This window comes from Theropithecus gelada, chromosome 7a (genome assembly GCF_003255815.1).
Source record: "Theropithecus gelada isolate Dixy chromosome 7a, Tgel_1.0, whole genome shotgun sequence".
Lineage (NCBI taxonomy): Eukaryota > Metazoa > Chordata > Mammalia > Primates > Cercopithecidae > Theropithecus > Theropithecus gelada.
The window spans coordinates 30,929,261-30,949,941 of NC_037674.1; the positions used below are offsets into that span (position 1 = coordinate 30,929,261).

A 20,681-nucleotide genomic window follows, 5' to 3' on the forward strand; every position below is an offset into this window, starting at 1 on the left:
ACACACAGAGGAGGAATGGAAGAAAGGCTTATGCAGCAAATCCTGCAGCTCAGTACCTTTGCATCAATGAAGTTGTTCGGCATGATCATTGGCATTAAAGATTCTTCATTTCCTACAGCTCCTTCCAGGTTCTTTCCTACCTCATTTCCACTAGCTAAGGAGGCACTGGTACGAGGTAACTGTTGAGTTCCATTCTGTGCTGTCTTGGAGGCAGATGATTTCCTAAAACATTGGCAAAGAAGAGGAAGTCTTCTAGTTTCATAGAAGATACAGGTAAATGAACCACCTGGCCTATCAACGAAACTTTGTAAGCAATGAAGTTCTTTAATACCCATTTCTCAAATATTTTTAGAATCAAATGTTAGATTTGCAAACTTTTATTATTTGAAGAGGCATCTTTATTTCTTTTTGCCTCGATGTCTACTTCATATAAAATTACTCTCTATAATTATTGTTGCTTATTCATAATTTGTGCAGAAATTATAATTTTTAACTTATATCTTCCCCTTAAGGTCTGAGGATTATTACACTAGCATAACAATTCACTTTCCAATTATTGATGGTAAATTTAGAGTAGTACTTCAAGATTTAGGCAGTACTAAACAATGTGCATAAATATTTTATTTAAAAAATCTTAAAGTGAGACACTTGGACAATAAAACTAAGGCAGTTCAATATACACAAAAATGTTAGAACTATTTCATTAACATAATGTTTTTGAGTAGTATGTTTCTATGTAGAAATACAAAAGATATAGAGTAAACTGAAAAATCTATGCTAATGGAGGGAGTCTAATGACGGGGATTACCTAAAACATCGTGGATTTGATGCTGATTTTTTTTAATTAAAAAAAAAAAAAAAACCTTAAGAAAATAAATGAAAACAAAACCTAAAATATAAAAGGCGAAAAATAGACAAGTTCACTGAATGCAAGCTACTGCTAAAAATTTGGCCAAAGTCAATCCATAGATGAGATTTCCTGACAGAGTTGACAGATACTCAATCCATGTCTGCTACATTTGTTTTAACGCTTGCCTAGAAAATCCCACCATATGTCCTGTGGTGTTCTCAGCGACTCAGGCATTTCAGGTACTGTTACTGAGATAGAAAATATTCCAGATAGTAAGAAAAAGAAATCCTCTTGTAAACATGATCAATTGTGTTTTCTTTTCTTTTTTTTTTTAGACAGGATCTCTCGCTCTCCTGCCATCGTGCCCGGCCTAACATTTTTCACAGAGATAAGATCTCACTATGTTGCTTAGACTGGTCTGAAACTCCTGGCCTCAAGAGATCCTCCCATCTTGGCCTCCCAAAGCTCTGGGATTACCAAGGTGTGATTACCACCATGCCTGCACAAGTGTGCCATTATTATTATTTTTAAACCAAAGGATATTCTTTCTGTTTCTCAAAATACTAAGAAAATGAGGACACTAGGCTGGGCACAGTGGCTCACGCCTGTAATTACAGCACTTTGGGAGGCAAAGGTGGGCAGATAATTCGAGGTCAGGAGTTCCAGACCAGCCTTGTCAACACAGTGAAACTCTGCCTCTACTAAAAATACAAAAATTAGCAGGCATGGTGGCAGGCGCTTGTAATCCCAGCTACTTGGGAGGCTGCAGCAGGAGAATGGCTTGAATCCAAAAGGTGAAGGTTGCAGTGAGCTACTGCACTCCAGCCTGGGCAACAGAGCGAGACTTTGTCTCAAAACAACAACAACAACAACAACAAGACACTAGTCCTCATTTAAGAATACTGGCATTGGCCGGGCGTGGTGGCTCATGCCTGTAATCCCAGCACTTTGGGAGACTGAGGCGGGCAGATCACGAAGTCAGGAGATTGAGACCATCCTGGCTAACAAGGTGAAACCTCGTCTCTACTAAAAATACAAAAAAAATTAGCCCGGCATGGTGGCAGGCGCCTGTAGTCCCAGCTACTCAGAAGGCTGAGGCAGGAGAATGGTGTGAACCCAGGAGGCAGAGCTTGCAGTGAACCGAGATTGTGCCACTGCACTCCAGCCTGGGTGACAGTGTGAGACTCTGTCTCGAAAAAAATTTTAAAAAATTAAATTAAATTAAAAAAAGAATATTGGCATAATGTTTTCAAATAGCAAGAAAATACTCTCCCTCTAAAATGAGCACATCTCTATAGCTGTAAGAACTCAGGGAACAATACTGCACATTTATTTTAAAGTGGAAAATCCCAGTTACTCTAAAAGGCACTTGATTTTCATTTGTTTCCTGGGGCTACTGCAATTGAAATGTTTTTTACCTCAACCTCTCTAGCAATGCAAACACACCTGGCTTTACTTCGGTATATCAAGATGAGAACACAGACGAAGATGCAGGTCAAGGCTATGCCAACACCTACAGCAATGCCAGTCATTGATTTTTGGTCCAGATGGTAATATCCTGAATAAACTAGAGGGGAAAACACAGTTACTCAGAATCAATCAGAAAAATAAATTATTCAATTTATAATTCTCAGGTACTTGCTTTTCCAAAATTTTTCTTTATCTCATAGGAAAAGTTTTGACATTGTCAATATCAAAGCAGAAAGGACACACAGTAATCTTTAATCAGTGATTTCAGAAACAGATTTATCTTCCAATATTAAATATTATTTATTTATTTATTTATTTTTTGAGACGGAGTCTCGCTCCCTCGCCCAGGCTGGAGTGCAGTGGTGCGATCTCAGCTCACTGCAAGCTCCGCCTCCTGGGTTCACGCCATTCTCCTGCCTCAGCCTCCCGAGTAGCTGGGACTACAGGCACCCGCCATCTCGCCCGGCTAATTTTTTGTATTTTTAGTAGAGACGGGGTTTCACCATGTTAGCCAGGATGGTCTCGATCTCCTGACCTCGTGATCCGCCCACCTTGGCCTCCCAAAGTGCTGGGATTACAGGTGTAAGCCACCACGCCCAGCCCAATATTAAAGATTTTAAGTGAGTTTTAGATATCATATTATAGCAATCATGAACATCAATTCATAATTTATAAAACAGGCACAAAACATAGATGTTCCTTGACAGACCCAAGAACAGATTTTATGTCATGCTGCCTTAAAAGCAGATCTGTATGTTGCAGATTCGTTTTCCATCTACATACACTAAAGCAGGGCTTCTCAAACTTTCATGTGTCTGTGAGTCACCAGGGATTATGTGGAAATGCCGACTCTGACTCACGAAGTCTGGGGTGGAGTCTGTGATTCTGCTTGTCTGTAGAGCGCTCAGGTAATGTCATGAGGCTGGGCTCTAGACTACTTTGAGTGGCAAGGTATTTGAGAAGCCAATATGAGCCTTGCTTTCCATTTCCCTTGATAATATGGTAGCTACAATGGCTACCTCCTTCCTGTTCTTAAATCTGACTGCCCTGTCCTGCTCTTTTCCTCTCTCATTCTAACACACACACATCCCTGGCACCAAATGACCACTCTTTGTGAAGCTAAGAGCCCTTAATCTTGCCCTGAGTTCAGCTGGCATTTCCTCCATTTAGAGCAGCCCCTCTTCTCCACAAGCCTACTCCCCCAGAGAGAAGGCAAAGGCAGTGTCCAGTCCTATGCTACAGTGGGCACCAGCTTTTTTGAGAGCATATGGACAGCTGTGATGAGTAGAGTAAGGCTGGCTCTTTAAAGATATTTTTTCCAATTGCTTTTCTGAAGAGAGAGAGGGAGAAAAACAAACAAACAAACAACTTTCTCTCCAGAAAGGCTGTTTTTCTGTGGTGAAAACTCTTAATGAAAACCATGCTCTCTTCTTAACTTGAACACCACAACCACCACTGCTGTTTATTTCTGTGACACCTCCCAGGAAGCCCACTCCCACCAGTTCACGGCTGATGTGACTCCTCTGTCTTGGTGGATGCACAGCTGCGAGAAGTAGTAACTGGAAACAGTGATTTCAAAATGGAGTTATTTCTGAGGTAATTTTGCCTCCTTGTAGGAGTACCAGGAAAAGCCATGCATCTCCATAACATCAGAACCTCATCAGCAACAACTTAAGGAACCGAGAGCCAGTTTAGGGATATGGCAATTGTAGGAGCAGAAATAAAGTGTAAGGAACAACACTTTTTTTCTTTTTTTTTTTTTTTTTTTTTTTTTTGAGACTGAGTCTGGCTCTGTCACCCAGGCTGGAGTGCGGTGGCCGGATCTCAGCTCACTGCAAGCTCCGCCTCCCGGGTTCACGCCATTCTCCTGCCTCAGCCTCCCGAGTAGCTGGGACCACAGGCGCCCGCCACTTCGCCCGGCTAGTTTTTTGTATTTTTTAGTAGAGACGGGGTTTCACCGTGTTAGCCAGGATGGTCTCGATCTCCTGACCTCGTGATCCGCCCGTCTCGGCCTCCCAAAGTGCTGGGATTACAGGCTTGAGCCACCGCGCCCGGCCTAACACTTTTTTTCTTAAGAAAAATCACAGAGACTATGGCAGTATACAGACCTTTGGCATCAGCAGAGTCTAAACGCTTGGGCCTCTGATTTGATTCAGAGGTTTCCTTTGGAAGTACTGCCAGCTCCACAGAATTTGAAAAGGGTCCTTCTCCCACCTCATTGGATGCAGATATCTTGACAATGTACACATTTCCTGCTACCAAGTTTTCTAGCAAAGCCATGGTTATTGCCCCTATAAATACATCAATTACCAATTAAGTGAACATTTATCTTTCATTCTTTCATTCATATTATATAAACATGGTCCTTTATTTTTAAAAATATTTTTCTGATTATAAAGATGACACATATTGTAGAACATTTAGAAAATAAAGAGAAATATAAATAAAATTACAATCTTCCATTAACATTTTAGTGTATTTTGTGGGTGTGCATAAATATTTGTGAATACATATTTACTGCATGAATTTTTACATATTAGAGTTTTCACTTAACACTGCAGTATGTATATTACCCCAATATAATCCTTTTCTGTAATTCTGTTTCAGGAGTTCTTAAAAATAGGACACATTTTTGTTTGACTTTTTGTATATATATGTATATATATGTGTTTGTGTATATAATGTTTTACTCTTTACAGAGATATGAATACAAATAGAATCTGGGACATTTTATTATGGAACATTTGAAACATGCACACAGAAATAATGCTATAATGAACCCAGATTCAATAATTATATTCTTATTTTTTAGAGACAGAGTCTTGCTACATGGCCCGGCTAGACTGGAACTCCTGGGGTCCCCAGTAGTTGGGATTACAGGCACACTCCATGGTGCCAAGCTTTCAATGATTATAATTGGATTTTTAAAAATCCAATGTAAGAATCTTTTTTTAATTGGAAGTGTTTAAACCACTTATGGTAATAGCTGTGACAGGTAATCTTGTTCTTCCTTCCTAAATTAGAACAACATGATTATTTTTGAAAGCATGAATATATTTTTACTGGCCTAATTTTTTTTCTTTTTTTGACACGGAGTCTTGCTCTGTTGCCCAGGCTGGAGTGCAGTGATGCAATCTCAGCTCACTGCAAGCTCCGCCTCCTGGGTTCACGCCATTCTCCTGCCTCAGTCTCCTGAGTAGCTGGGACTACAGGCGCCTGCCACCATGCCCGGCTAATTTTTTGTATTTTTAGTAGAGTTGGGGTTTCACCATGTTAGTCAGGATGGTCTCGATCGCCTGACCTCGTGATCTGCTCACCTTGGCCTCCCAAAGTGCTGGGATTACAGGCGTGAGCCACCATACCCGGCCCTTTTTTTTTTTTTTTTTGAGATGGAGTCTTGCTCTGTCACCCAGGCTGGAGCGCACTGGCACGATCATGGCTCACTATAACCTCTACCTCCTGGGTTCAAGCAATTCTCCTGCCTCAGCCTCCTTAGTAGCTGGGATTACAGGCACCCACCACCATGCCAGGCTAATTTTTTTGTATTTTTAAGAGAGACAGGATTTCACCACGTTGGCCAGGCTGGTTTCCAACTCCTGACCTCAAGCGATCCGCCCACCTCGGCCTCCCAAAGTGTGAGGATTACAGGTGTGAGTCACCGCACCCGGCCTGGCCTAATTATTATCACAGATTCAAGATAAACAGGGAAGAAAATGCACAGTTATGCAGGAACCTCAGAGTACTGAAGACAGGTCTCAGATTAAACTACCAAAATCACCACCAGAAATCTGTGTAAGATCTACTTCTCTTCATAAGCAATTATCATTTGAATTTATATATGATATTTGGTATCTAAAGGTATTTTCTCTGTTGCATGACTGCTAAGAAAGATTCCTATTTGGACACTGCCATTTCTGGAGGTGCCTTTCTGCCCTTGTTCTGCCACTGCACCAAAGTATTTGTCTTACAAAAAAATTCCTACCCTAGGAATTAATTCTAGTGCTAAAGGTGTAATAGAAATTCAACCAGAAAGTTGTTTCAGCACTGTTTGTGGGTGGACATGCACAGGGAAATCTAGTTTTCTTGTGCCAATTTCATCTCATTTTTTCCTGACTCAGGGCAACCTTACAATAGCTTCAAAGAGTTTACAATAGTTTGTGACAGTTGCCTCCTGGCCAAAGGCAGCTACTCCAGTGCACTTGCTGGACTGTATTTCATTAGGCAAATGAAACGTGGGGTGATCTTAAAGCTGAGGTCATGAGACGGAGGCCACCTCTGCAGGTCACACAGTGTGAGGCAGCCAAACCTCCAGCAGCGATGCCAGGAGCCAGAACACAACTTGTTTTCATGTTCTCTGGTTTCAGCTTGGCCTAAAGAGAGTGTGAGCTACTTGAGTACACAACTGTTCAATAAACAAAGTGACCCTTATTTAGAATCAGGAAGAGTCTTTCCACTGTTGCTGTGTTTTTAGGCAGATGAATTAAAAAAACAAAGATGTATGGTGACATGTTACACTTAACTAAAAGGAAGAACATTTCCATGTCTTCACAAACAGAGATATAAATAAATAGAGTTTCTGTTTTATGGTAAAACACATTTAAATTTTAAAAAGTACTTGGCAAAAACTAATCACTACCAGAAACTAAATCTTTTCACTTAATTTAAGTTTTATACACAGACCAGCAGTACACGTGTGCACGCACTCCCCTTTTCCCCCAAAAAGTATCTTCATTTAGAAAAAAGGGAAACTGTAACATTCTGGTTCCCCTAGGAGGACACTCAAAGCATTTCACAAATAATAAAGCAATCTGTCTATATTCTTTCAACAGACTTCTCAATCTTAATTAGTGTGATTATTTCTGTCTCCTGCCTTTTGTATGTGTCTGAATCTTTAGTCAGATTAGGAATCTTACAAGCAAGACCGTGTAACAGGCTAATTCACATCAATGCTGGTCAAATCTCGTCATGTAACCAGGTGAGCAATTTCTGACTTGGGGCATGTTACTGAACTGTATTTTCCTCATGGAGACAATAGTTCCCACCTCATAAAATTATTATACGGATTAAATAAACTATCATTGGCAAGTATCTGATGCAAGTATAAATAAAAGTTAAGTTTTCTTCCTTTACCTCCAACTCCTCTTCTTCCTCTTTTGCAAGACAGAAAACATTTTTTCATATTTGGACCATAAATGTGCATTTAAATTATAAAAGCAAAAGATTTTGGGGTTGGAGAAGTGCCCCAGGATACAATCTCAGATCTTTTTTCTCTCTTCTGTCCACATGCTTATATGATTTTTTTCCAGATCCACAGCCTTAAATATCACCTATACATTGATAACTAGATATATCTCTAGTCTAAAACTCTCCCATAAACTTAATCCTCCCACTGCTTAATCAGCCTCTCTGCATGGACATCTAAGACACATCTCAAATTTCACACTTTCAAAACCAAAGCCTTAATTTCTCCCACTGATGTGGCTTCTGTTTTTTCTTATGCCCCATATCAATCTACAAGCATATCTGCTTGCATATCTACAAGCATATTTTCTTTCAAATTATGTTCCAACAGCTTATTACTTTCACCATTACCACTCCTGTCCAAGCCCTCATCAACTCTCACATGGACACCTGCCTATGAAATGGTCGCCCAGCTTCCACTCTTACCTCCTTACAATCCATTTCTCAGGTGGCTGCCAGAGCAATCCTTTCAAAACGTAAACTTATCAAAGGTCTCCAAAACCGTCCTCTCTCTTAGAATAAAATCTATGGCTCATGAAGTCTGGTCTACATCTGCCCTTCGTTACCTCCTTACTTCATTTCTTACTGCCTGCTCTTCCCCTCACTCCAACCTCCCTGGCCTTCTTGCTGTTCCTCTAACATGCCAACGCACACCTCCGCCTCAGGGCCTTTGCACCTCCCCCAGATATCCACAGGATTATGTTTGAATGTCCTTTCTTCCACAGGAACTCTTTTACTGCTTCCATCACTTTGTCTCTTCTCCCTATTGTAACTGTCTTTATAGCATTTATGACACTACTTGAAAATGTATGTGTCTGTTGGTTTGTTACCTGTGATACAAGCTCCAGTGGAGGTAGGGACTTTGTTTTGTACACTGCGGTACTGCAAGTGCCTAGAATAGAGCCTGGCACATAGTCACCACTCAGTAAGAATTAGTTTAATAAAAGAAAATATTCCTACTATTGGTGGTCCAATTCATTTGGCAAATGTTGAGTTAAATGGATTCCTTTATCACAGGGTTTCTAATTTCCAGTGCGAATCTCTAACAAGACGAAAGGTATATGGTATTCATCAAACTTATTTAATCATGACAAAAATTTTTTGAAGAGGGGCATCTTTGTGATATCAGGAAACTCATAAAGGACAGAATTCATTAATTGCTGAGATAGAACATAATTTCGTTTTTTTAAGACTGAGTGCAGTGGCGTGATCCTAGCTCACTGCTAACTCCGTCTCCTGGGTTCAAGAGATTCTTCTGCCTCAGCCTCCCAAGTAGCTGGGACTACAGGTGCACGCCACCATGCCCTATAACTTTTGATCCACTTTAAATTACATACAAGTATAATTTCATATCATGTTTCTGCTCAACCATTGTCTTACCATGTACTATTTTAGCCACAAATACTATACGTTCACCAGAAACATTTTTAAATGTTTTGATCCATGACAAATACCTTGTTCCATTTGTATTAAAATATGTGAATTAAATATATACATAAATATGTATAAACCTAGTATGTATAGAAGAGTAATAGGTATATGGGAAAGAGAAATGGACACCCTTATTCTTTTTTCCTTCATCTTTTTCTATACCATAACTTTTCCAAAAGCTGCCATAATTATACATACAAGACATTTTAACTTTTCATGTTATATTCCTTGCTTTTTGTTTAAATGTGAGTCAAACTCTGTTTTTCTCTCTCAGAAAAGTAAACTCAATTGCTTTTTACTGATTTATTTGTTCTCTATGAACCTTTGGACTTAGCTATGAAAAAAGTCCTCTACATTTAACGAATGACAAAAGCTTTTCACAAATGTTTCTTAAAACCACAGCAACTAACATTATTTTTCCTGTGCTCTATTATATAGCTAGAAAGGCTTATATAGATGTAAAAATCTGTAACTGTAATCCCTTTCACTACTGAGCCATCAATGAGGCAAAATACTATTTTCTGAGTTCCGTTCCAAAATTACAAATTAATACATTTAAAAGGAGCCAGACAATATATATATTGCTTCTTTTTTTTTTTTTTTTTTTTTGAGACAGAGTCTTGCACTCTTGCCCAGGCTGGAATGCAGTGGTGCAATCTTGGCTCACTGCAAGCTCCACCTCCCGGGTTCATGCCATTCTCCTGCCTGAGTAGCTGGGACTACAGGTGCCTGCCACCATGCCTGGCTAATTTTTTGTACTTTTCTGGTAGAGACGGGGTTTCACCGTGTTAGCCAGGATGGTCTCGATCTCCTGACTTCGTGATCTGCCTGCCTCGGCCTCCCAAAGTGCTGGGATTCCAGGTGTGAGCCACTGCGCCCAGCCTTTTTTTTTTTTTTTTTTTTAGACAGAGCCTCACTGTGTCTCCCAGGCTGGAGTCCAGTGGCGCAATCTCAGCTCACCGCAACCTCCACCTCCTGGGTTCAAGTGATTTTCATGCCTCAANTTTTTTTTTTTTTTTTTTTGGAGACAGAGTTTCACTCTTGTTGCTCAGGCTGGAATGCAATGGCATGATCTCAGCTCACCACAACCTCCACCTCCTGGGTTCAAGTGATTCTCCTGCCTCAGCCTACCTAGTAGCTGGGATTTTTAGGCGCCTGCCACCACACCTGACTAAATTTTTTGTATTTTCAGTAGAGACAGGGTTTCACTGTACTGGCCAGGCTGTTCTGGAACTCCCGACCTCAGGTGATCCACCTGCTTCAGCCTCCCAAAGTGCTGGGATTACACACATGAGCCACCTTGCCCAGCTCCATACTGCTTCTTGTTAGGCAGGTGCAAATGAAGAACTCAAAGAAGTATGTGTTCATGCTATCAAAATTATTTATTAATACTTAGAACACCTCATTGAATCAGGTTAGTTATTTGGTTAACTGCTGTGTCAAGAAATCATTTTGGACTTGAATGACTGAAACTAAATTATACATTTTAAGAAAACTGTGAGGCCAGGGGCGGTGGCTCATGCCTGTAATCCTAGCCCTTTGGGAAGCTGAGGTGGGCAGATTGCCTGAGTTCAGGAGTTTGAGACCAGCCTGGGCAACACAGTGAAACCCCCAACTCTACTAAAATACAAACAACTAGCCAGGTATGGCAGTGTGTTCCTGTAGTCCCAGCCACTCGGGAGACTGAGGCAGGAGGAGAATGACTTGAACCCCGGAGGCAGCAGTTACAGTAAGCCAAGATCCAGTCTACTTCAGACTGGGTGACAGAGTGAGACTCCATCTCCAAAAAAAAGAATACTGTGGTAGACTCTAATACTGAGGATCCCAGTGAATTACACCCCCATGGATTCACACCCTTGTAGCCCTCCCGACACTGGTTCCAGACTTGACCATGTAGCCTACTCTGCCCAATCAGACATAGTGAATGTGAGGAAAGCAGAGGCTTGTGAAAGCTTTGTACACGGGGCTTCCTCTCTTCTCTTCCTGACTGTGGAGCCCACTCCTGCTGGTTTTTTGTTTTTTTTGTTTTGTTTTGTTTTGTTTTTTTGAGACGGAGTCGAGTCTCACTCTATCATCCAGGCTGAACTGCCGTGGCACGATCTCGGCTCACTGCAACCTCTGCCTCCCAGGTTCAAGCGATTCTGCTGTCTCAGCCTCCCGAGTAGCTGGACCTACAAGCATGTGTCACCATGCCCGCCTAATTTTTGTATTTTTAGTGGAGATGGGGTTTCCCCACATTGGTCAGGCTGGTCCTGAACTCCTGACCTTGTGATCCGTCCGCCTCGGCCTCCCGAAGTGCTGGGATTACAGGTGTGAGCCACTGCGCCCAGCCTCTCTCTTGCCATTTTTAGACTACTCAGAGCCTATCAAAACTGTAATACGGCTGCAGCCTCGTGAGAGACCAACAGAACTGCCAAGCTGATTTCAGTCCAAATTGTTGACTCAAAGAATTGTAAGAAAACAAATGGTTATTTTAAGTTGTAGACTAGTTTGTTAGGCAGCAATAGATAACCGATATAAACATAAAATCACATTGCTGCCAAATACTTAGCACTTTCAAGTCTCTTCAGTGACCAGTAAATCATTATTTAGTGGGGCTTCTTCTGCTTAATGAAAAATACAAACATGCAAAGATCAAAATTCCAGGTAAAGTTATCATCTGCTTATTTTAAAACTCATAGTTTTATATTACATGCACATAAATATCTTTTAAATTTATCTCGTTAATTGGGTAAATATTCCTCTTGAAAGGTATAATGAATGTGGGAGTGCCTCATACTGTATAGTGTATAGAATATAGCGTACAGGTGGCAACTACATTTCCTGCTTGAAATTCTTCTTCAGCTTTTTATTTGTTGGCAAACTACTCTCTTCTCAGAATGTATGCCTAAATTAAGGAAGTGCCAAAATAATGAAGTTTTACTATTTACGTGATGGCCTATCTAAAATCTGGCAAATAGGACTTGTCCAACATAAAGATTCAAGATTTAGGCTGGGCTTGGTGGTGTGCATGCCTGTAGTCCCAGCTACTCAAGAGGCTGAGATTCTGTCTCAAAAAAAAAAAAAAAAAAAAAAGATGCAAGATTTAGAAAAGGATATGATAAAAGTGTGCAGTAAGAATCCTAAAAACTTGTTTAGCCCCTTTAGCACTACTAAGGTCTTCTCCCTTAAATCATATCTCCTTCCAGTGTTTCCTTCTCCTGTGCAAGACACACCATGAGAAACCTATGACTCATCCATAACAAATCTCCCTTCCTTAATCTTCTCTCCCTCCTGTCATCCAAGCTATCAAGTTCTATCAATTTTAACTCCTTAATATCTGCCAACCATCCTATCCTTTCCATCTTAATCCTCACCATCCTAGTCCAGGACTATCATCTCTTTCCTGGACGGCTACAGTAACTTCTTAACTAGTCCCTTTGCATTACTCTAATCTCCAGTTGGTCTCAATCAAACCTTTTTTATTTTTCCCCAAAGACAGACTCTTGTTCTGGTTGCCCAGGCTGGAGTGCAATGGTGTGATCTCGGCTCAATGCAACTCCTCCTCCTGGGTTCAAGCCATTCTCCTGCCTCAGCCTCTGAAGTAGCTTGGATTACAGGCACCTGCCGTCACACTCAGCTAATTTTTGTATTTTTAGTAGAGATGGGGTTTCACTATGTTGGTCAGGCTGGTCTTGAACTCCGGACTTCAGGTAATCTATCTGCCTCAGCCTCGCAAAATGCTGGGATTACAGGCGTGAGCCACTGCGCCCGGCTATATCTCTTCTATTAACAAAAGTAATAGTAACCTTTTTGAAACAAACTATTCTTAAAATTGGTGGATGGCTTCCCAATGCTCCTTGAACGAAGCCCAAATCTTTAATTACTTCACACATGAAAATGTAAATTCAAAATAAACTCTAGATTCCCCTTTCCTTTTGTTTCTTTAATATTAAAATAATCTTACTTTTTATCCTTCATGGCAATTTATGGTATTTACCTTCACGGTGTAAGACCTGCCACTCTCCTGCAATCCAGGCCTTCCTGGATGCATATAAGATAGTATAGCGGGTCACAACTGTCTCTGGGCCATCAGGGGGTTTCCAAGAAACCAGAGCGGTGTCATCCTCTATCAACGTCACTTTTACTCCAACTGGTGGGCCTGCTGGTGCTGTGCACACACAACAAAACGTTGTATTAGTAGGGTAAAATGGTTTATAAATACTCAAATACCTGGCTTACAGGCTTAGAAAAAAGTTCAGAAAATTAGAAACCACCATAAAAAAAATTACAGCTTTCAAAGATCATTAATGATAATGTGAAGTACTATTTTTCTTCTTGTATTTTCGTAATATTTAAACATTAAAAAACTTGAGATAGTAGATTCCTAGATAGGAGAATCTAAGTTAAAGGGATAGCATTTTTAAGGTTCCTGAAACGTTTTGCTAAATTGCTAACTAGAAATGTTTACTTCCATCAACAGTACCTTGTCCATTAGGTATCAGGTTTCACCCCATTAGTACTGATAGTTCTTACTAACATGTATAGAACATCAACTTAACCTGATCTTGGAGGCCAGTGAAAAAAATGCTCCTGACATTAAAACATTTAGTTATTCCTGGAAAAATTGTGAATCAGTGAATTTACAGGGCAGACTTACATCTAATAATATATCTGTGAAAAACAGTAAAATCTTGGAATTTAAGTTGACTCCATGTTTAATATACACTAAAAGTGTGAAGAGCTGGTTTTTAACACATCTCATATGGAATATTGCCAAAACCATAGCAAAAAAGTCCTATGGTCACTGTCATAAATGTCCCTTACTTTCTCTCTGTATAATTAAAATACAGCAGAAATGATGCTTATATAATAGATTATCTAGTCCTTCGTCCTCATTCTAGAGATAAGAAAATGTTGGTCTAGAGACATAAAATATCTTAGCTAAAGCCATGAAAGCTACAGAATTGGTGCTCAATCCGATATATATATTGCACTGTGCACACTATCAAGCTGCTATTCATGCAGAAATGACTTCATTATAATGTGAGCTCCCAAGATCATTAACAAACATTCACTTACTGCCATTTAAAAATTTTTTGGCTGTAGATTTGAACAGCACACTGGTTTTTTTTAAGGTTTCTAAAAGGACATTAAATTTAAGCCATCAAGTGGTAGGTGGCAACTAGAGTAGTATCCTACTCAGAATGACATACATATTTTTTAAACATTTCCCTAATTTTTTTAAAAGGTAAAATCTATAGGGAGCTGTTTTCTTTACCTTCTGGAAGAGTAGAATGGTAGACTACAGGGCTCCAAGGACTGGAAAGCTGATCCACATGTAATCGAACAGCAAATTCATATTTGGTGTTTGGTTCTAGACCCTGAACCAACATGTGAGTTTCTGATCTATAATAATGAGGGATGAAGGTGTTAATGCTGGTAGTATATTATTGTTTCTAAAAGAATGTCAGCATTTCCAAATAGGTAAGGGCATAATGTTATTTTTCATTACCTCCTCATTTTATATGAAAAAATGTTTAGACTAAAGAACAATTTAATTGGACTTTTAAAATACTAAATTTGGTATTGTCCTGTAGAAATAAGCCTACCAGTTGCCTCTCTTTGACAGCAAACTCGAAATGTCCCAATACAAAGGGATTTCCTCTGAAATACTGGAAGTCAAATCATTCATTCATTCATTTATTCATTCATGACGAGGTCTTGCTCTGTGGTTCAGGCTACAGTGCAGTAGTGGGATCATAGCTCACTGCAGCCTGCATCTCCTGAGCACAAGCAATCCTCCTGCATTAGCTTCCCAAGTAGCTAGGATTATAGGCATGCATCACCATGCCTGGCCGATTCGAAAAAAAATTTTTTTGTAGAGATGGGATCTGGCTATGTTGTCCGGGCTGATCTTAAACTTCTGACTTAAGCAATCCTCCCACCTCAGCCTCCCAAAAATCATTCTTTTAGAGAACCGTGATGGGCATCTTTCTAACTCTAACCTAGAAACAAAATGACAACTGGCCCTACTTTTTGACTGCCAGCATGAAAACAGTCTCCTTTCTTTCTTTCTTTTTTTTTTTTTTTTTTTTTGAGACGGAGTCTCGCTCTGTCGCCCAGGCTGGAGTGCAGTGGCGCGATCTCGGCTCACTGCAAGCTCCACCTCCCGGGTTCACGCCATTCTCCCGCCTCAGCCTCCGAGTAGCTGGGACTACAGGCGCCCGCCACCACGCCCGGCTAGTTTTTTGTATTTTTAGTAGAGACGGGGTTTCACCATGTTAGTCAGGATGGTCTCGATCTCCTGACCTCGTGATCCACCCGCCTCGGCCTCCCAAAGTGCTGGGATTACAGGCTTGAGCCACCGCGCCCGGCCTCCTTTCTTTCTTTAAACGTGCTAAGTTTAGTCACTTGAGAGTAATAATAGCTTCTTGCCTAATCTTGTTGCATGAGGCAAGGAAAATTTAAAAATCACTTATATAAATTAAATGTCAAAAAGTACAGTTTTCAGAATATGGTAAGGATGCAAAACTCCCAGCCACTTCATAAATAACTTAAGTCCTGAAACAAATGCTTACAGGTGAAGCCCAAGCTGGGCCCAAGATGGTAAGAAGTATGAGTTGGAGGGGGGCGTGGGGAGGTAAGCAAAGAAAATAACCATTAATAGGAGCTACATACGTTTGAAGGTACAGAACCAAAGAAGCATTCTGCAGGCCAACAGGATTACAGCGGATGGTGTAGTTAATGATTTGTGCAGTGGTGAATGCAGGCCTCCTCCAGTGCAGGAAGATGGAAGATGAGGTGTTAGCCTTCGCATAGAGATGGTGGGGTGGTGGTGGAGGAGGGACCATGCGATCACGAACAGCTATTGAGAAAAACAATGTTAATTTACGATACGACATAACATTTAACATAGAAAGTGGTAAAATGGTAAAATAATAATATCCCACCCTATAAGTAGATTTTAGGTCTTTCTTCCACCAGAGACACATAGTGATCTGGAGATATATCATCCAAACCTAAACAGCTCTTCCGTGAGTTAACTAAGAAGTCAAAAACAGTCATGCATCACTAAACAACAGGGACACATTCTAAGAAACGTGTTAGGTTTTTCATTAGGTGATTTCATCATTGTGTGGACATCAGAGAGTGCACTTACACAAACCTAGATGGTATAGCCTACTGCACACCTGGGCATTATGTTATAGCCTATTACCCATAGCTATAAAACTGTATAGCATGTTGTACTACGTACTGTGGGCAACTGTAACACAATGGTATTTGTGTTTTCAAACATATCCAAACAAAGAAATGGTAAAAGGTTGCTCTATGAGATTGTAACAGCAATGTCATAGGTGATAGGAATTTTTCACCACCATTATAATCTTATGGGACCACTGTCACATATGTGGTCCACTGTTGAGGGAAATGTCATTCTGCTGTGTGTGACTACATTACTGATACTTAACAGATTGGAAAGCAGAAGCACAGAGAAGTCAGGCTACTAGCCAAAGACACCAAGAAAATCAGTGGGGGACTTAAAACTAGAACATCCTTCTCAAGAGCAGTACAAGGGAACAGCAAGTGGAGAGAAACAGCCTCGAGGGAAAAGCAGACTTTAAAAAATTCAGTATGTAGATATTCAGTGGTTATTTTCCTCAGTTAAATGTCTAATAGTCCTCTGTATGCAACATGAAAATAGGACTTATAATTCAATATATCTTAAATATTTACTGAGCACCTATTTGTTTAAGATACTTCGGCCAGGCTGTGGTGGCTCACATCTGTAATCCCAGCACTTTGGGAGGCCAAGGGGTGGATCACTTGAGGTCAGGAATTCGAGACGAGCCTGGCCATCATGGTGAAACCCTGTCTCTACTAAAAATACAAAAACAAAAAAAACAAAAAAAAACCCAGGTATGGTGGTGGTGCCTGTAGTCCCAGCTATGAGAGAGGCTGAGGCAGGAGAATCGCCTGAACCCGGGAGGCAACAAACAAACAAAAAACAAACAAACAAACAAAAAATGAAAACAAACAAACTATGCTACGCAGCACAGATGATATAAAGTAATTAAGCCACCAAGGCTTCCAAGGAGTAGTGAGACTGTATTAAAGGAGGAGGAGGAGAAAGAACAGTGTGAGCCACAGTAAAACAAACGGCCACGGCGTTCACTTACACACGCATCCTGGAGTGCTGACGGTCTGATCTGCCTGATAGCCATCTTCTACGTTGTTGTAAGCCAGGAGCCTCACATGATATTTTCTTCTGGGGTCTATAAAGAAACCAATAGGAAATAATTAGGACCAGGTCTTTAGATCTGAGCAAAGGTTCTGAACGAAGCCTTTACAGATTTTGGTTCAAAAGTCTTCTGAATGCATAAAAGTTCTCAGTAATATAAAATTACGGCTCAATGACTCAGCAATTCAGCTTCATATGACACTGCTATTGTGACCCATCTACCAATAATTTACAATTTTACTTTCCTTAATCTAATTTCAAACAATAACACTACCGTTGTTTTCCTTTCTCTCCTCTTCCTCCTCCTCTTCTTTAACTGGCAGATAGATTCTTGATTTTAAAAGCCTTGGGTTGCTTGATGGATCATTTGCAAGAGATTACACTTTGTAGAAGTTTTTTGTTTAGGCAGTTATATTTGAGGGCTATTTACTTCAAAGTATGGAAATCAAACTGAGATTGTTTTATTCCAAAAAGCTAAAGAAAATTACAATTCTCATTCTTTAGTACCTTTGAAAATTTATATAACCATGTTTTGCTTAAGTTTTAAGTTTAAATGTATCCTTTCTTTCTACAAACCTACATTCTCAAGTGCGAACTTCACCAAGAAAGATGAGTTGGAGCTCCCTCTACTGGTGTTTGTTAACTATCACAATACTAAAACTAAGGTCCATCCAATGCACATTAAAACAACTTTTTTCAAGGCTTTGAAAAAATAGTTATATATTTTAACTTACATAATTTAAAAAATAATCAAAAAGTTTAATAATAAAAATACATTTAAGTTAACTGTTTATGATGACATTTAAATACAGAATACTTGCTCAAGGCAAAAATATACAACTCAGGCTGGGCGCGGTAGCTCATGCCTGCAATCCCAGCACTTTGGGAGGCCAAGGCGGGTGGATCACCCGAGGTCAGGAGTTCGAGACGAGCCTTGCCAACATGGTGAAACCCCATCTCTACTAAAAATACAAAAATTAGCCGGACGTGATGGCACATGCCTGTAATCCCAGCTACTTGAGGAGGCTAAGACAGGAGAATCGTTTGAACCTGGAAGGTGGAGGTTGCTATGAGCCAATATTGTGCCACTGCACTCCAGCCTGGGTGACAGAGCAAAACTCGGTCTCAAAAAAAAAAAAAAAAAAAGGGTACAACTGAAAAATAATATATTTCTCTATTATACTTCTCTAAATAAAAAAAACCCACACAAATAAATTCAACATTTCATAAGGAAAAACAATAATCCTTAATAGATATAACCAATCTGGAAAACGACGTGAAATTAAAGTTAAAAATAATTCTAGAGTGAATCCAAACATTTAAAAATCTAAAAATAGAGGCTGGATGCAGTAACTCACACCTGTAACCCCAGCACTTTGGGAAGTCGAGGACAGGAGTTTAAGACTAGCCTGGGCAATACAGCAAGATCACATCTCTATAAAACATAAAATAAAAATTAGCTTGGTGCGGTGGTGCATGCCATAGTCCCAGCTGCTCAGGAGGTTGCACCAGGAGGACCAGTTGAGCCCAGAAGTTGGAGGCTGTGGTGAGTTATGACTATGCTACTGTGCTCCAGCATAGGCAACAGAACAAGGCCCCATCTCTAAAATAAACCAACTAAATAAAATCCCAAAAAAATACATAAAGTTTATAAAACTCTCCAAAGTAATATGTTTGTATAAATATCTTAGAAATGGGTATTTTCTAATATTTAATATTAAAATTCATTGAAAGAATTTTCTAAAATATTTTCATTTCCATTTCTCTTTTCAAAAAAATACAAGATGAAAAATTTCTGAGACTTAGAACACTTCTAACCTTTCTGGAGAGAAAGGTAAGAAGACTCATCTAGCATTTGACCATCCTACAGAAAATGTCTTTTGGATACATCATCTCATTTGACTATCAGAAAACGCCATAAGGTAGATGTTATGCCCATTTTATGTGTAAGCTGTGATACCAAGGTTTCTTTTGTTTGTTTTCTGAGAGAGGATCTTACTCTGCTGCCCAGGCTGGAGGGCAGTGGTGCAATTACAGCTCACTGCAGCCTCAAACTCCCGAGCTCAGATGATCCTCCCACCTCAGCCTCTTAAGTAGCTGAGACTACAGGCACATACTGCCACACCTGGCATTTTGTGTAGAGACGCAGTCTCACCATATTGCCCAGGCTGGTCTCCAACTCCTGTACTCAAGCGATCTGCCCGCCTTGGCCTCCCGAAGTGCTGGGAGTACAGGAATGAGCCACTGCAGTAGGCCTTCAAAGGTGTTAAGGAGAATGTCCAATATGCATGAAGCTGAACCAAGAACTTGTTATTTCCGTGACAAAGTACAGGGTCTCTAAATTTACACAAACACCTATGCCTCTGTCAAAAGAAGCTTGTCTCCTAATAATAATGATTTTTTTCTTTTTGGACACTGGTTCTCACTCTGCTGCCCAGGCTGGATGACAGTGGTGCGATCATGACTCACTGCAGCCTTCAGTTCCCTGGGCTCGGGTGATCCTCCTACCTTAGCCCCCCCCAAGTAGCTGGGACTACAGGCATATACTAAGGCACACACCTGGCTAATTTCCCCATGTTGGTCAGGCTGGTCTTAAACTCCTAGCCTCAACAATCCACCTACCTTGGCCTCACAAAGTGCTGGGATTACAGGTGTGAGCCAACATGCCCAGCTGAAAAATACTTTATTCTGTCTCTACTCAATTAGAAGAGTGTCTTTAGGAAAGGCTCCAGAATATAAAGGTATTGTACCAGAATACATGAGATACAGAAAAGGAAGGATAGGATAGATTTGCCCTCAAAGTAGCTCAAGTTCTCCACAGAAGGCCAGATATGAATACAGCTATTTCACAGAGAAAGCTCATTTTGATGAGGGTTATGAGTACAGGTGGAGAGATTAATCTTTTTTCTACTGTGCAAACAACTTCAATCAACACTGCATGAATACATCTCTGGAATGGTTCCATTTGTTAGCCCTAAAATGGATTCTTCAAGTTTTCCCTTCTTCCTTTTTAAAAAATAAACTTCTTATACTAAATTTGAAATCCCAGCACTTTGGGAGGCCGAGGCAGGTGGACCACGTGAGACAAGTTCGGCCAACATGGCGAAACCCCATCTCCACTAAAAAAACAAGGAATAGCCAGGCGTGGTGGCAGGCACCTGCAATCCTAGCTACTCAGGAGGCTGAGGCAGGAGAGCTGCTTGAACCAGGAGGCAGCAGTTGCATGAGCCAAGATCACGCCATTGCACTCCAGTCGGGTTGACAAGAGTGAAACTCTGTCTCAAAATAAAAAAGGAACAGTCAGAGCCAGGTCTGGCTGTCTAAGAAAGTGTTTGCAGGTATCAATAAACATTTATCAAGAGCCTACCAAAAGTCAGGCACTGCATGAGAGACTCAAGGACTAGAACAATGCAAATCTTGCTTTTAATTTCAATCTACCAAATAAGACAGGCTGATAAATGAATATTC

General features: G+C 40.4%; 1 protein-coding gene across 1 annotated transcript in view; it reads right to left on the minus strand.

Moving 5' to 3' along the window:
* Positions 1 to 20,681, minus strand: part of PRTG (protogenin) — a 121,256-nt gene that overhangs the window by 4,832 nt on the left and 95,743 nt on the right. The window contains exons 12-18 of the mRNA XM_025389515.1: positions 17,152 to 17,247; positions 15,653 to 15,839; positions 14,253 to 14,380; positions 12,972 to 13,142; positions 4,429 to 4,611; positions 2,297 to 2,417; positions 57 to 222 (exon numbers count right to left, since the gene is read on the minus strand). Of these exons, the coding sequence (XP_025245300.1) occupies positions 57 to 222; positions 2,297 to 2,417; positions 4,429 to 4,611; positions 12,972 to 13,142; positions 14,253 to 14,380; positions 15,653 to 15,839; positions 17,152 to 17,247 (1,052 nt within the window). The remainder of the gene's footprint in view (positions 1 to 56; positions 223 to 2,296; positions 2,418 to 4,428; positions 4,612 to 12,971; positions 13,143 to 14,252; positions 14,381 to 15,652; positions 15,840 to 17,151; positions 17,248 to 20,681) is intronic.